This window comes from Panthera uncia, chromosome E1 (genome assembly GCF_023721935.1).
Source record: "Panthera uncia isolate 11264 chromosome E1, Puncia_PCG_1.0, whole genome shotgun sequence".
Taxonomy (NCBI): Eukaryota; Metazoa; Chordata; class Mammalia; order Carnivora; family Felidae; genus Panthera; species Panthera uncia.
Window position 1 is genome coordinate 32535842 of NC_064814.1, and position 16146 is coordinate 32551987.

The 16146-nt window shown below is 38.9% G+C and overlaps 2 protein-coding genes across 3 annotated transcripts in view; both read left to right on the plus strand.

The window, feature by feature from the left end:
- Positions 1-5633, plus strand: part of DHX40 (DEAH-box helicase 40) — a 50453-nt gene extending 44820 nt beyond the window's left edge. Inside the window, exons 17-18 of the mRNA XM_049637784.1 lie at positions 103-331; positions 1774-5633. Coding sequence (XP_049493741.1) covers positions 103-331; positions 1774-1913 — 369 coding nt within the window. The 3' untranslated portion in view covers positions 1914-5633. The remainder of the gene's footprint in view (positions 1-102; positions 332-1773) is intronic.
- A 7563-nt stretch (positions 5634-13196) lies between these two features.
- The window catches only part of CLTC (clathrin heavy chain), a 66024-nt gene continuing 63074 nt past the window's right edge, over positions 13197-16146 (plus strand). The window contains exon 1 of one of the 2 annotated variants that reach the window (XM_049637755.1): positions 13197-13547. In XM_049637755.1, coding sequence (XP_049493712.1) covers positions 13506-13547 — 42 coding nt within the window. In that variant the 5' untranslated portion in view covers positions 13197-13505. The remainder of the gene's footprint in view (positions 13548-16146) is intronic. The other variant, XM_049637756.1, reaches the window with a different exon arrangement.

Sequence of the window (16146 nt, forward strand, 5' to 3'; positions counted from 1 at the left end):
GGATTAATTCAGAAGATTTGGGGCTATTAGTGTTTGGCTGGTCTAATGTGGAATAAGGCAGGTTACTGAGTTAACCATCCTTAAATAAATTCTTTTGTATAGCTTCATGAACAAGAAACCAAACTCGAATGGATCATTTTTCATGAGGTATTAGTTACCACCAAAGTCTACGCAAGAATTGTGTGTCCAATCCGTTATGAATGGGTGAGAGACTTGTTACCCAAGTTGCATGAATTTAATGCACATGATTTGAGCAGTGTGGCCCGACGTGAAGTGAGAGAAGATGCAAGAAGGAGATGGACAAATAAGGAAAATGTAAAGCATCTAAAGGGTGAGTCAGTCATTTGTTCTAGTAACTTAAGTCCAGGGAGCATAAATATCCAAATTCTCATATAATTATGGAAATATTGTATAGAGCTTAGATTCTGGCTCTATCTCCTCAGAAAGCAAAGAGTTGTCATGAGTCTCAGACTTTGATACTTTGACTTCCTTCTTTTCTTCCAGTTAATCATGTTTTCCTTAATCCCTCTGTCCAACATTATTAATAAAAACAATATCTGTTGAGCTTTTACCATGTGCTAACAACTTGCATTAATTACCTCATTGAGTTTTCACAATAACCCTATCTATGAGGGAAGTACACATCCCCCCCTTTATAGATGAGGAAATACTTAGCAATGTATAATAATTTGCTGAAAAATCCCATAGCTAATCATTTGTGAGTCTGTATTTTGAATTTGACCTAAACTCTTAACCATAATGCCATACAGTTTCCCAGTAGTCCATTGCTGTTTTTATTTTGTTTATAAAATTTTGTGACTATTACTTCAGAACATCTTCCCCTCCCCCCCACCCCACCCAGGGGATTTTTCTGTGAAATGTGAGATCCCTAGTTGGGAGGTGTAAACAGTTGTACTGAATGAAGTAGGACAGAAAGTTTAATTCTCAGCTCACATATACAAAAAGCTTTTCAGTAAAGCTTTCTGAGGCTGATTTATGGAGCAAATTTTATGATCCTTTTTTAATGTCATGAAAAATAGATCTGGAAGAGTCTTTAGAAATGTAGTGTTCTATTGCAGTATATAACTATAGTACATGATTAAATTAGGGTCAGTTGTTCTGGCTCTTTAGGCCTCCATGCATTCATTCATTTATTTATTTTAATTGACTTATTTATTTTTTCCATGCTCTTTTTTTTTTTTTTTTAAAGTTTATTTATTTTTGAGAGAGAGAGTATGAGCAGGGGAGGGACAGAGAGAGAAGGAGAGAGAATCCCAAGCAGACTCCATGCTGACATTGTGGGGCTCGATCTCACAAACTTGGTCTTGTGACCTGAACCGAGATCAAGAGTTGGATGCTTAACCAACTGAACCACCCAGGCACTGCTCCATGCTCGTTTTTTTTGGTTTTTTTAATTTTATTTATTTTGAAAGAGAGAACGAGAGCGGGGGAGGGGTAGAAAGAAAAGGGAGAGAGGGAGAGAATCCCAAGCAGGCCCCACACCACCAGCTCAGAGCCCAGTCCAGGGCTCTAACTCACAAAATGTGAGATCATGACCTGAGCTGAATTTGGAAATTCAACCCATTGAGCCACCCAGGAGCCGGCATGCTCTTTATTTTTTAACCATAGGCTACATTGTTTCTTTTGAAAGGGCAAATTTTAGTTTTCTTTTTTTCCTCAGCATTGAAAAATCAGGGCATCTCCTTCTCTTAACATTTCTAGTACTGAGTTTCACAACTAAAGTTTAACTGGATTAATTTATAATGTTTTCAGATGGAATCTCAAAAGAAGTCCTAAAGAAAATGCAAAGAAGAAATGATGATAAGTCCATATCAGATGCACGTGCTCGTTTCCTTGAGCGAAAGCAGCAGAGGTCCCAGGATCACAGTGACACACGGAAGGAAACAGGCTAAGCAGTGAATCCTCCAATTCAGGAAGTAGGAAAAGCAGCCAGGAAATGTGCTTCTACTTTGACATTTATATTAAATAGCACTACCAAGAGGAAGGGGTCAGCAGCTGTTATTAGCATATGAGCTAAAAGCAAATCAAAGTTCACCAATACCAATAAATGGAATTTTCAAAGAAAAGATTGAGTTGCCATAGTCCTAGGCAATGATATACAAAACCAATGAAAGACAATACATGTGATATTTTCCTCACTTCGATTTTGCTGGCCTTAACTGGTATCAAATGCTGTCACTGAGGTATTTTCAAAGAACATTGAATTGTATTTAATCAGCGTGTATTCCATTTGCATTTGAAGCATTAAAAATTATTTTCCTTAAATCTCTTTAAAGCCTTCTTGTTGCTATTAGAATAGTATTATATCAAGTTATCAGGTATGTGACCATTTCCTTCAGAAGGCTAAACATAAGAGGTTTTTACTCAGCAATACTTAGATGTCTAACTGTTTAATTGCTACAGAGCTTTATAGATATTTAGAGAAAAGACTTAATCAACTAGTAAATAAGAAAATTGCCTATGGCAAGATTCTTTGTTGAATTATTATTAATCCTTAAATTGATTTTTCTGGGATTATACAAATTCCTTTTTATATAAAAATATATTGTTTAAAACAGTAGCTATAGCCATTAACCAAAGGACAGATGATATATGTATTTTTTTTGTTTTGTTTTTGTTTTTGTTTTTTAGCTGTCCCTACATACTTGTATCAGCACCACGTATGTAGGCATGACAGTTGCAAACAGCCCCTCCACCTGGCCTAGTCTCTTGCCTCCAGCTGCTTGGGTATGACCATTTAAACATCTGTTATGCTGATCTTGAGATGGGATTTTTTTCAAAGCAGCCAACACCAGATCACCAGTGTTTCAAATTGGAACCTTGAGGCTAGTTATGTCACACTCAGGCCACAGTCAGCACTTGCCCCTCTGTTGTTTACTGCCTTGTATTCTAGTTATTTGTGTATTTGTCTGTCTCCCCCACTAGATTATACGCTCCTTGTGGGCAGGGACTATGTCTTTTTCATATCTGTATCTTTCATGGCACCTAGCACAGTGCTTTGCACATAGTAGTCTCTCAATGTTTGTTAAATAAAGCTATTAGTGTCATTAAAATTCAAAAGGCAGTATAATGTGTGTTTTTAGATATTTTTTTGTAAAAATTAAGAATCTAAATTTTTTATAGGTAACTATTTTGCAGTTATTTCCTTTGGTGTCTAAACAGTTTTCTGTTCAATTCTAGAAACTTGAGCCTTTATTGAAAAATCACATAAGGACCCAATCTCTGTGTTTGTTCTTTTTTTTTTTTTTAATGTTTATTTACTTTTGAGAGAGAGACAGAGATGGGGACAGAGACAGAGCACAGCAGGGAGGGGCAGAGAGAGGGAGAGACAAAGAATCCCAAGCAGGCTCCAGGCTGTGAGCTGTCAGCACAAAGCCTGATGTGGGGCTCAAACTCATGAACCGTGAGATCATGACTGAGCTGAAGTTGGATGCTTAACAGACTGAGCCACTCAGGCACCCCTCTCTGTATTTGTTCTTAAAGTAAGGTTAGCGATGATGGTTCCTCTAACATTCCCTGTGTGGTTAATTCGTTCATTGTAATCTCCAGTGCTGTTGACACTGTCAGTACATTAGTCTTACCAGTTTCTCTTCTCAGGTATATTTATCAATGTATTTTCTTTTTTCTTTTTTTAATATTTAAAAAAATATTTATTTCTTTATGAGAGAAAGAGACAGAGAGACAGAGAGAGAGTGTGTGTGAGCCAGGGAGGCACAGAGAGAGAGGGAGACAAAGAATCCAAAGCAGGCTCCAGGCTCTGAGCTGTCAGCACAGAGCCCGACACAGGACTCAAACCCATGAGCCATGAGATCATGACCTGAGCTGAAGTCGGATGCTCAATCAACTGAGCCACCCTAGCGCCCCTCAGTGTATTTTTTTAAATGTGGGGGTATATGTGGATTCCTAGCATGAAAGCTCTTTCATTTTAATAAATGTTACGCACACATTCTAAATCTATAGTCCATACTCAAATTTCATCAGTTGTCCCAATAATGTCCTTTATAAATTTTCCCCCAGTTCAGGATCCCATCACAAATTGTGTATTGTATTTAATCTCTTTTAGTCTGCAAAATGTCCTCAGTCTTTCTTGTTCTTTCACATTTAACATTTTGAGTAACATTTGTGACACTTTTTAGTAATACAGGCTAAGTTATATATTTTTAAAATTCTTTTTAAATTTTATTTTAGAGAGAGCACAAGTGGGGGAGAGGGGCAGAAATAGAGAGGGAGAGAATCTTAAGCAGGCTCCATGGTCAGTGTGGAGCCTGATGTGGGGCTCGATCCCATGACCCCAGGATCATGACTTGAACCGAAATCAAGAACCAGACACTCAACTGCCTGAGCCACCCAGGCACTCACAGGCTGTTATTTTATAGAATGTCTTCAATTTGGATTTCTCTAATGTTTCCTCATGGTTATGCATTTTTTATTAGAATACTGCATAATGTCTTTCCTCAAGCATCAAATCTGGAGGTATGGTATATGCCCCTTATTAGTGATATGAATGTTTTTTAATTTTTTTTTATGTTTATTTAATCTTGAGAGAGAGAAAGACAGAATGAGCAGGGAAGGAGCAGAGAGAGAGGGAGACACAGAATCCAAAGCAGGATCCAGGCTCCTAGCTGTGAGTACAGAGCCTGACACGGGGCTCAAACTTACAAACCTGAGCCGAAGTCGGACACTCAGTCTACTGAGCCACCTAGGTGCCCTGGTGATATTAATTTTGATTACTTGGTTAGAGTATATTGATTTCTTCATTGTAGTTACTCTTATAATTAATAAGTAATTTCAGGAGGGATATGTTGAAATTATGTTAAATAGCCTGTTTCTTATAAATTATCATCCTCTGGATTTATCATCAACTGATGATTCTTGCTGAATCAGTTTTATTTTTATGGTTGCAAAATGGTGATTTATTTTTCCTAATTCTTTTTTTTAATATATTTAAAATTATTTTATTTTATTTTAGAGAGTGTGCACAAGTTGGGGAGAGGGGCAGAAGGAGGGAGAGAGAGAGGGAGAGAGAGAGAGAGAATCTCAAGTAGGCTCCACACTCAGCACAGAGCCTGAGGTGGGGATCATGACCTGAGCCAAAAATCAAGAGTTGGACGTTCAACCGACAGAGCCACCCAAGTGCCCCCAAATTCTTTCCTATATTTATTTGTTTGCATTATATTATGAGAAAGAGCTTTCTTTGAAGAATTTCCAATAAACAGATGGGAGTTAGTATATAGATCAAGACAGAGAATTTAAAAAGCCCAGGGGCTATTTGAGAAGGGTAGCAAACAGTCTCTTTATTAGGTGCATGGATTGTATGTAAGAAAGTAACAGGCTGAAAATGTTGGTTGAGAACAGATTATGGAAGGCTTTGGAAACCAAGTTATGGCATTTTGACTCATTTTGTACTATATGAATTTATTAAAGCTTTAAGGTAATTGTGACAAGAGTTCCTGTAAAAAGAATTGATTTCCAGGGCACCTGGGTGGCTTAGTCAGTTGAGCGTCTGACTCTTGATTTCGGCTCAGGTCATGATCCCAGGGTCATGGGATTGAGCCCCACTTAAGGCTGCACACTGAGCGTGGAGCCTGCTTAAGATTCTCTTTCTCTCTCCCTCTGCCCCTCTCCCCAGCCCATACTTACTCTCTCTCTTAAAAAAACAAAAGAATTTGATTTCCACTGTGAGAGAAATAGTATGAGAGGAATACTGGATCTAGTTAAGAAGGTGGAAGGAGCCTTGGAGCAACAGTGGTGATAATGGAGAAGTTTGTTCTTAAAAGAATGAGGATTCACTTTTTCAAATTACTAAATGAAACAAAACAAAAAGAGACAATGAAGACAAATGTTACCATAGAAAAATATCCAAGGGACATATTTCCTCACAAAAGAAGAAACATGAATGGTCAGTAAGATACTAAATCTTACTAGTAATTAGGGAAATCCAGTTGAAAACAGTGAAATGCCATTCTTTTCCATTAGATTAGCAACAGTCAATATGCCTGAAAAGCATTGGCATAGAATAAATTGATTTTATTTTAGAGAACATTTTGGCGAATGTGTAGTAAAGTTGAAGATGTGCATAACCTATGACCCAGCACGCCCACCTTTAGATATAGATTCTAGAAACTCTTTGAGATTATAGAAAATATGCTGTTCCTCATAAAGTTTGACTCACATAGATTTAGCATCAGTTGATGATTGATGTTAAATACATGGAAATGTTAAATACAGCATTCATAAAAATGTTATATATCCTCCAGTGTTTCTAATAGCAAAATAGTTGAAAAATACATATGTATCTATCAATAGGAAAATAGTTGAATAAATTGTGATATGTTCTTATGGTCAAATTCTTTATAGCATTGAAAGTGATTTTTTGAGACTCCTGATGGTTTGCTTTGCAAAACAGGTGAACCAGTTTATGTTCCCAACAGCAATGTAGTAAAGTGCCTGCCTTACTGCAGCCTGTTGTCACTCAAAAATATTCTTCTAATTATAGAACAAAAAATGTGCCTCATTATTATTTTAACTTACATATTTAGATACTCATCTTTTTCCTTATGTTGAAACTGTCTATAGGAAGTAACTGATTTGAATTTGATAAGGGCAGATAGTAAATATTTTAGGCTTTCCGGCCACACAGTCTCTCTTGAAATTACTCTGCTGTTGTAGTATAAAAGCAGCCATACATAGACAAATGGATATGGCTGTGTTCCAATAAAACTTTATTTATGGACAATGAAGTTTAGATTTCATATAATTTTCACATCAGGAAATATCGTTCTTTTGATTTCACTTTTTACCACTTACACTTTAATCCAGGAAAGTACTTTTCACATACCAATTCTAATTCAGATTACTTCATTTGTAAGAAGAGATCTTAATTTCGTGAAGTATCTGAGATTTTTCTGGCTTTTATATTTCTTTATTATTAAAAAATATTTTATAATGTTTATTTATTCTTGAGAGAGAGAGAGCGTGAGCAGGGGAGGGGCAGAGAGAGAGGGAGACAACAGAATTCGAAGCAGGCTCCCAGTTCTGAGATGTCAGCACAGAGCCTAACACGGGGCTCAAACTCACCAACTGGGAGATCATGACCTGAGCTGAAGTTGGATTTAGCTGACTGAGCCACTCAGGTGCCCCTTTTATTTTTCTTTATAGCAGAGTTGACGGGAATGAGCATAATGTTAGGTATCAATAAATTTAAATTATAGTCTTTATTCTCCCCCCAAATTTCAAAGTAATCCATATTACTTGTTAGCTGTTCCTTTAACCTTAAAATATGAATAATACAAAACTCTTGTGAAACTATTAAAGATTTTTGAAGAAAAGATCACATTACTTGTCCAGATAAAAGCTACATGTTTCTTAATCTAATATTACTTGGTGTTCAGCTAATACATAGGAAATGAGATGGGTTAATCCAAAATAATAGCCTAGCACCCAGTTTGGTGCCTTGTATATATGTCAGATATTTATAAATGATTGTTGTGCTAGCTCCAGGTATGATTATTGACAACATAAGTTGGGTTTTGAATTAAACAGGGGGTACAGTCAGTAAATGTTATAATAGCTTAACAAGTAGGATAAATAGATTTTAAGCTCAGTTTTTAAGGCAGAGTAGGAGTAAGACTAGGACTAGAATAAAAAAGACAGTATTTGTGTGGTTGGGAGAGGAATCAAAGTTAAACAATGGAAAGATCCATCACAACAATGGAAAGATCATGTCGCCTTGAGAGGGGCTTTTTTGAAGGGTTTTTCAGCTTCCAGTCTGTAACTTGGGCTAACACTAAGTAGATAAAATGAATAATTTGGGTGGCACTCATTCTTGGGAGACAGAAAAATCTGAAAGTCCTCTTGGACTCAGGTTATCTGTTTATAGCATGTAGTACTTGGAGACTGCCATTGTGTGCCAGTCTGCTATTCCATTTAGTTCCCTTTCAAGAACTGGAATTTTTAAGCCCTCTTCAGTAATGAGGAGTATAATATCTATGTCTGATTTGATGGCTTAGCTAGATAACCCAAAAGTACAGAGATGGTAAAGGACTGTCTTTATCAGGTTAGTTTTTATTTTCACCCTAAAGAAACTTTTTCATGCCTCTTAATGCTAACAGGGCTGGCTCAGAAAAAGAAATTTAAATCAATGAATATGAGGTAGGCTTATATGAATGCTATATATTTTCCATTACTGGGATGTTATGGAATGACTAGTTGTATGGTTGTGTACTATACAACATTAAACTCACAGTTATTTGGAATATAAGCAACCAGGAAAAGTAAATAACCAGGTTTTTGGTTCATTTTACATAATCTACCCTTATCAGTCATGACCTATTGAGGTAAGTCATTTTTAAAAAAGTAATTTGTAGTGTGTCCTAAATTTGGTATATATTCAGATCAGGCTACATATGTAGGTGTACTTACAAAAACTTCACAGTGATGAACCTGAGGACCTTAAAAGTCAGAATTGCTTTCTCCATATACAATATTGTCTTAATTAATCAAGAGTTTTTAACATTGTTTAACTTTTCATTGTATGTGCTGAAAGGTGTTTGTTGATCAAGTAAATTATACTTCCTTGAACCTTTATTATTGAGTTAAGCAAAACTTTGCTTACCAGATTTTTTTTAATGGTTATTTATTTATTTTTGAGAGAGAGAGAGAGAGAGAGAGAGAGAGAGAGAGAGAGAGACTCTCAAGCAGGCTCCATGCTGTCAGTACAGAGCCTGACGTGGGGCTCGATCTCATGACCTGTGAGATCATGACCTGGACCGAAATCAAGAGTTGGATGCTTAACTGACTGAGCCACCCAGGTGCCCTCAGATCTTAGTTTTTAACCATTCTGTTCTGAGAAAGAGTTTACTACTATCAGAAGGCTGCATATGTGCATTGCTACTAGTGGAACTATCCCTGGAGTGTAACAGAATTTTACGATTGCTGAGAGAACATGTTTGTGGGTCATGCCTTGCTTTGGAGACAGTAATAACTCTAGGAGGTGAAGAGACAGTTCTACATATTTAGAAAGGAAATAAAAAGCCCATAACAATCATTCCAACACCTTGATCCTCATTATCCCTTCCTGTATAAATCCCCCTCAAGCTTCTTATGACTTCAAATTTTGGATATGAAAGGGACACTGACATGCATCCAACTCTCTATTGATCAGCATGGTTATAACTTTTCTAGGTTTTTCTGTCCATAGTGTTCTGTGTGTATCACTATTTTTGAACCAACTTTCCTCAGAGGACTTTTTAAGGTAATGTTATGAGCTACTTCATTCCTCTGTTGGAAACTGATTTAACCTTTAGACAACATGGGAGGGGCCTAAATAATATGACTAGATTCCAGATTGTAGTCCCACAGGGCTAGTCTTGGCTATTCACTTGGCACATGCTCAATCCTGACACAGAATAAAGATTCAGTATAGATCTTATTTGCCATCCATGATACATTATAAAACTTGTCTACACAAATTTAGGACAAGCCTGAGTAGTGAACAATACTGAGTATAAATTCAGGTCCATCTCATACTAAAAAGGCCATGAAATTTTTTTTTCTGGTTTTGTAAATGTTTCCTTTCAGGTGAGCTTCACCTATAACCAGTGCCTTGTACAGGGCCAAAATAAAGTGGGCACTATAGGTTGACTGATACCTGAGTCAGTGCATTTGATATGATGCTCTTTACCTAATCCTGTGGGATTCATATCCAGGAAGTTATGGGGCTGAGATGTTTCAAAGCTGTTTAAATGGCAAAACCACTTATTGAGTAATGGTAAAGTATACCATTTAATGAAACCCTTTGGTTTCATTAAAATCTGAATTTTAAATAATTGGTACAGTGGGTTAGGTTTAAAGTTTTGCTTTAAGGGGCTCAGTTGGTTAAGTGTCCGACTTTGGCTTAGGTCATGATCTCACGGGTTGTGGGTTTGAGCCCCACTGACAGTTCAGATCTGGCCTGGAGCCTGCTTCAGATTCTGTGTCTCCCTCTCTCTCTGACCCTCCCCCGTTCATGCTCTGTCTCTCTCTGTCTCAAAAATAAACATTTAAAAAAATGTTAAAAAATAAATAAACATTAAAAAAATTTTAAGTTTTGCTTTAAATTTAATCTCTTAAGGGCACCTGGGTAGCTTGGCTGAGTGTCCAACTCTGGATTTGATTTAGGCTTGGCTCATGATCCCAGGGTCCACTGTGGGATTAAGCCTCACCTTGGGCTCTGTGCTGAGTATGGAGCCTGCTTGGGCTTCTCTTTCTCGCTTTCTCTCCCTCTGCCTCTCTTCCCTGCTCATGCTCTCTCTGTAAAAAGCAAAAAATAAAAAGCAAAAAAAATCTCTTAATGTTTGAGAAATGTCTTTACTTTGTGGCTTTTGCAATGCAGCTAGCTCATGCTATTTTTAAAAGGTCAAGTTAAAAGGTAGTGGCCTTAATTTGGGGGCTGCTTGAAGATAAGCACCTACAGAGCAATCAAATGAATTTTTTTCTGAGGTATCATACTCACTAGATGTTTTGCACACACACACACACACACACACACACACACACACACACACACACATATAAAATATATTTCCTGGCACAAAATATAAAATTAGGGGTACAGTAAAGGTTTCTTGTATAGGTTTTGAGAAATGTACACTCCTCAAAATAGCATATGAACAATGCAGTTTTTGCTAATGGTGCTTGCTGTGACTCAGAGCGAGGACCTACTATTGAATATACTGATAAAAATAGCTTCAAATTGGAAGAACTTGACCATTTATTTTTATTAATATGGCTACTTACTAAAACATTTTATGAAACTAAAAGCCAGGATGATAACACATTAATACAGTATACGTGTTAAGACTTTGTCATAGTTAGAAAAAACTCCTCCCAAACTTAGCATTTGTTTTCTGATTTATTAGGTTATCTATCTTCTCTAACTTAAGGTAGCATCTGAAAACAAAGCCATTTGGTTACTGCTCAGGTAACTGCTAACAGTGACTCTGCCTTTGGGACTTCTAACCAAGGATAACCTTTCTTTCCGCCTTTACACCATTAGCAGGAACAACTTACTACTGTAAAAAGCTCTCTTTATTACCTCAACCAAAATTATTGCTCTTTAAAATGTACAGGTTTGGGTTTTAATGTTTATCATCTGGACCCTTTTTTCCTCTTGAAACATTTTGGATTTATTGATTTGAAGGATGCAGTGTTCAAAACGAACTGGTAAATTATAATCTGTTTTTCTTCTCCCTAAATGACTTCTGAAAACAATGCATTTTTACATTTCTATGTCTGATGACACAGCAGTCATTAACATAACGTCAGTGCACTTTTGGTTAAGATACTGCATACATTCAAATATCCAAGCTAAAATCAATTGCTTTGGGAATTCTAAATGTACAATGCTTGAAATTACAGGTCTGCATGAAAATACAAGACAGTTATTAACAACTTAAAGAAAATTTTGGTGGCCCATTCATGATATAGCTCTTGTACCTCAGATTCTGAGATTAGAAATGTAATCCGATTGAGCTATTGCTTTTACTGTAATAAAACAATAACTCCTTTAGATTTTTAATTTAGAATTTGTCTACTTCCAAAAAGGATTGAAAGCAACTACTATTAAACTGGAATTAGAAAGGTTGCAGAATACAGAACATCTTCAAACATTTTGCCTAGCATAAATATTCACTCTTATGGTGGCAAGGCTTTTCTTTGCAATGCAAAACAGTCTCTGTCTCCTAACTGCCAAAGATTCTTCTCTCATCCTAAGTAGGTGAGATATATTTTGGGAAAAACATTAAAAGCAATTTAAATGATTAAGCAAACTTCTCTAAGCCAAACTGCTTAACACACAGAATTATTGTATACCTAATAGGGTTTTATGTTTAACTGAAAAGGCCAGTAAAAAGAATTACTATGTACTTGTTTTTCCTCAAGATCTTTCTGGAAAAATAATCACATCTCCTATAAAGATGAAAGGTACAGAACTAAATTCTTGTATCCTTTATTGCATTTGTGCCATTAATGAAATATTACAGCTTATACCTTAGCAATAAACTCCTGGGAAGGTTATTAATTGATAATGAATACCATAGTTATATTAATGCTGTTAGAAGACAAGATGTGCCAGCCAGCTTTGAAGCGCTTACATTCCCAAACGCTGCTCATTAATGGGCAATGTTAAGGTGGTCCCACTGAAATACACCGCTTAATAGCTAAACCCTTTTTCGAAGAATGTATGTTAGTCACACCGTAGACCCTTAAAGGTGTCAAACTTCTCCCTTAAACTAATTATCGAAATCTTTCAGACTCATTTGATGTGGCTAAAAAATCCTATCACAATTTTGGTCCAATTCTGTAGCACATATACGATACTCTTAATTCTTTATACCAAGCTTGACTCATGTCACATACACGTCCGCCAAAATGTCCGCAGAAATAAAAGCTATCAGGCCAGCTTCAGACACCTCATAAATGGCTTTCACTGTCCTTTGGGCCAACTATTTAGGTAACGTACAAAGAGATTGCTAATTCTAGTTAGAATCCAAGCGTCAGCTTCTCCAAGCGTCAGGACGGTGTGCATAAGGGCAGGGAGTATCTTAAACCCCATTTCATTCCCACTCCCTGAGATGTAAGAAACCACCCACGGTTTGAAAGTAGGCGGGGGAGGAGTGCTGCAGGCGGCTGCCAAGACAGCGCTCTTGCAAGGAGGCCGTTTCCCTGAGTCACGGAGAGGGCGGGAGGCTGAGCCCATCTGCCCACGCCACGTCCTCTTCGTATGGGAATCAATTTAAATAGGCAGGGCCCAGAAGGAAAGGGAGTAACACCGCCATTCCTCACAGCGGCCCAACAGCCACCCTATTCTCAGGAGACACTGCACTTCCATAGAACTTGCTCCGTACTCTGGCAGCTATCAGCCGACCCTTCCTGACCAGCATCACGTGCACCCGGAAGTACGTGGGTGGGACCTAAGCGCCCACGGAAATGACGTCGGTCACTGCTAGTCGCATGATGTGGCAAAATGCAAAAAAAGGGGGGGGAGGAAAAGAAGGAGGCTGGGGAAAGTGATGAGTCTAAAAAAGTAGTCCCTCCGATACCTCTAATTTACCCTCGTGGCGCAGCAGTAAGCGAGAGCTCCTCGGCGCACTGCGCCCCGAATTCCTGCGCTTCACTGCACCGCGGCACTCCGTGGAGGGGTACATAAGGCGGAGGGGGTGAGGTGACTTGGGCGGAGTTCTGTCGTCGGGATCCCTCCGCAGGGCTCAGCCGTTTCCGGAGTCTGCGCTGCGCCCGGTTCCGCCATTGCGGCTCTCCCGGACCCTGGAGCCTCCGCCCCCGACCCGAGCTCTTTCGTCTGCCTGCCAGTTTCCTGCGTCCCCGGAGAGTATCCTGCTGAGTCCAGCCTTCCCCCTCCCCCTTCTCCTCCTCTCCCTTGGAGAGCCTGGGCAGCCACTGCCCCGCAGCCCCAGTGACAGGAGGAGACCATACACCCCGACAGCGCCATGGCCCAGATTCTGCCAATTCGTTTTCAGGAGCATCTCCAGGTGCGGCTGGGTTCGGGCCTATGAGGGCTGTGGAAAGGGTAGTAGGAAGGAAGAGGCTAGAGTCTGGGCCCAAGCAAAAAGCAGGATCGGAGCGGGGTGGGTATCGGTGCTTGGGGTATTGGGGTAGATGGAGGACAGGGGCGCTATCTTGGAAAGCCTAAGGGTTAATGGTGTGGGACTTGGATAGAAAGGACGAGAGTCGGGGTGCAAAAGGCAGCGAGGCCAGGCCTGGGTTCGAGGGCCTCTATTTTCGCTTCCTGGGTGGTAAAAACTGCGCATTCTAACCCCCTCCCCCCCCCTCGCCGTTTTATTCAGTTCATTCATTTGGGTTGCTTGGCAGGGGGTGGGGTGGGGGTGGGGGGTGGGAAGGATTCTCCCGCGTTTCTTCCACAGCAAGGATTTTCAGTCCCTAGGCCAGTGCAGAGCTGTCATCTCCGATTGCTCTTCTCTTCCCTTTCCCCATCGTGTCTGTATTCGGCAGTTGTGGGGCGGGTGGGCTGGGGAGGAGCAACCTTTTTTCTTCCTCCCTCTGCGGCTCTCAACTGGGAAAGGCACCTTCCCCTGGGGGTGGGTGGAACGGCAGTGACTTGCCTCAAGCCTTCCCTGAGGCAGTAGGAACAGAAGGTCACTGAAGGAACCAGGAGGAGGGTAAATGGGGGAACGTATTTCTCAGGGCGGTGTCAGTCTCAGAGTGCGTGGGGTCAAGGTCCCTAGGGGTACTCGTCTTTTTTTCCTTTCTTGATTTCTCTGGGGATGATGCAGCTTTTATCCCCTCTTTCGTTTTAAGAGGTGGGAAAGTTATCCATAGGTTATCTTGGGGTCTGCTGGCGTATAGCAGGTAGTTGTGGGCTTGGCAAGTACTTCCTTCAGGATTGCATGGAATGAAATAAGAGTCCTGGAGATAGAGCACACCTGTTCTGAGATATGCAAGGTTGTTTGGTCTGCAATTGGCTTACTTTTAGTAGGTTCTAGAGTTCTTCCCCGTGGTGCATTTTCCTATGCAACATACTGTCTTATCTGGCAGTTTGCCCGTGGCGGGCCCAGGCAGATAGATGATCATTGGAGGGCTTGACTGAATTAAGCCGTTTTTGAGCTTCTGATTTTCTTAGTTCACCAATCCTGGTTTTACTCTGGCTGCAGTAATTTATTCATGTATTTTGTTTTCTTCCCAAATACCCCCTTAAAGAGGCCTGCCTCAGCTCATCTTCTGAAGGCCTGAATTCATAATGATAAAAGATGCCGTGGTTTGACATGACATTAATGTTAGTGGCCTATTGGACACCTTACCGTTGAAAGCTATTTTATTTAGTTTCTCTAGTCGGTATACATAAAGGATTCTTGTTAATAAAAAGGATGACTATTTAGGCTATCAGTAACATAACTTCATTATTTCTTTACAGGTATTAATCTTTGCATCAGCAAGAAATTTTTTTCCTTTAAGTTTTGAATTGTAATGAATAAATCTAAAAAATAAGTTACACACCTTTAGTCATCTGTGCTTTTCAGATAACTCATTTGAAGTAATGGAACACTTTTACAAAAGGTTAAAAAATGTTAAGTGACAGTGGACACAGAGAAGTTCTTGTTTTTGCTCCAAGTTTTAATTGCTGTGTTCTTTCTGTTAAAGTGGGGTGTAAATGAATGTAAAGAGTTGGGAAAATAATATTTTTAGGTGTGAGGGGAAAACACAGGCTCATTCTCACACTAGAGTGTTGCTGAAATATAATCTTTCTGTAGATAAATGTTTGTAAATTATAGACAGAAACAGGTACTGTTGGTGTTTACAAGGCAGAGGTATGTCCCTAATATTAGTAAACCCTATTTCTTAACTAGCAGTGATTTGAGCAGTAGCTTTTCATTTCGATTAAAGACGAGATGAGAATTGTTAAATAATCCCAGAGATTGGAATCTAACCTTGTCACTAATTGAAGACAGATTTAATATGGGTCTGATTTCTGAGTTTCTCCGTATATTCAAGTGAAACCATTTCCTTTTGAAATAATTTGAAGATTTGAGTATAAAGCAGCTTTGCAAATGTATTTGGAGAATTCAGTCATTTTTTTGTAGTAATATGCCATGCCTAAAGTTAAGCTTGCTAGTGGGTCTGTGAACTTCCAGTTAATAATGGTTAATGGTGCAAAGGGCCCCAGTCACCAACTTCTTACAGAGTATCTCCTAACTTCTCATTTTTATCCTTTCTCTTTTTTAAAAAATTAATAAGTATTATTTTAATAGGCACCTCAGGTCTTTGGCCTGAGTTCTGCCAGTTTGCTAAGTAGCAGAAAATTTTCTGAAACACTTAGGATAAAAATTGGGAACAAGAATTGAGGAACTTGACTGTAGAGTTAGTTTTTGTGAAAATTTCCAAAGGTGAACTGTAAGTGAATTTATTTTTAACTGTTCTGGCCAACTGAAGGATCTGTCATCAAGCCTTGGAACTATATGAAATGAATGTTAAGTATTTTAAGTTATGAAGGTTTTGTGTGTGTGTGTGGTTTTTTTTTTTTTAGGATTGCTAGGCTGATAGTCAACAGATGAGTGCCTATTTGGGCAAGATATTGCTAGAGTTGCAGATTGTAAAAAACATCCTAGACTATAC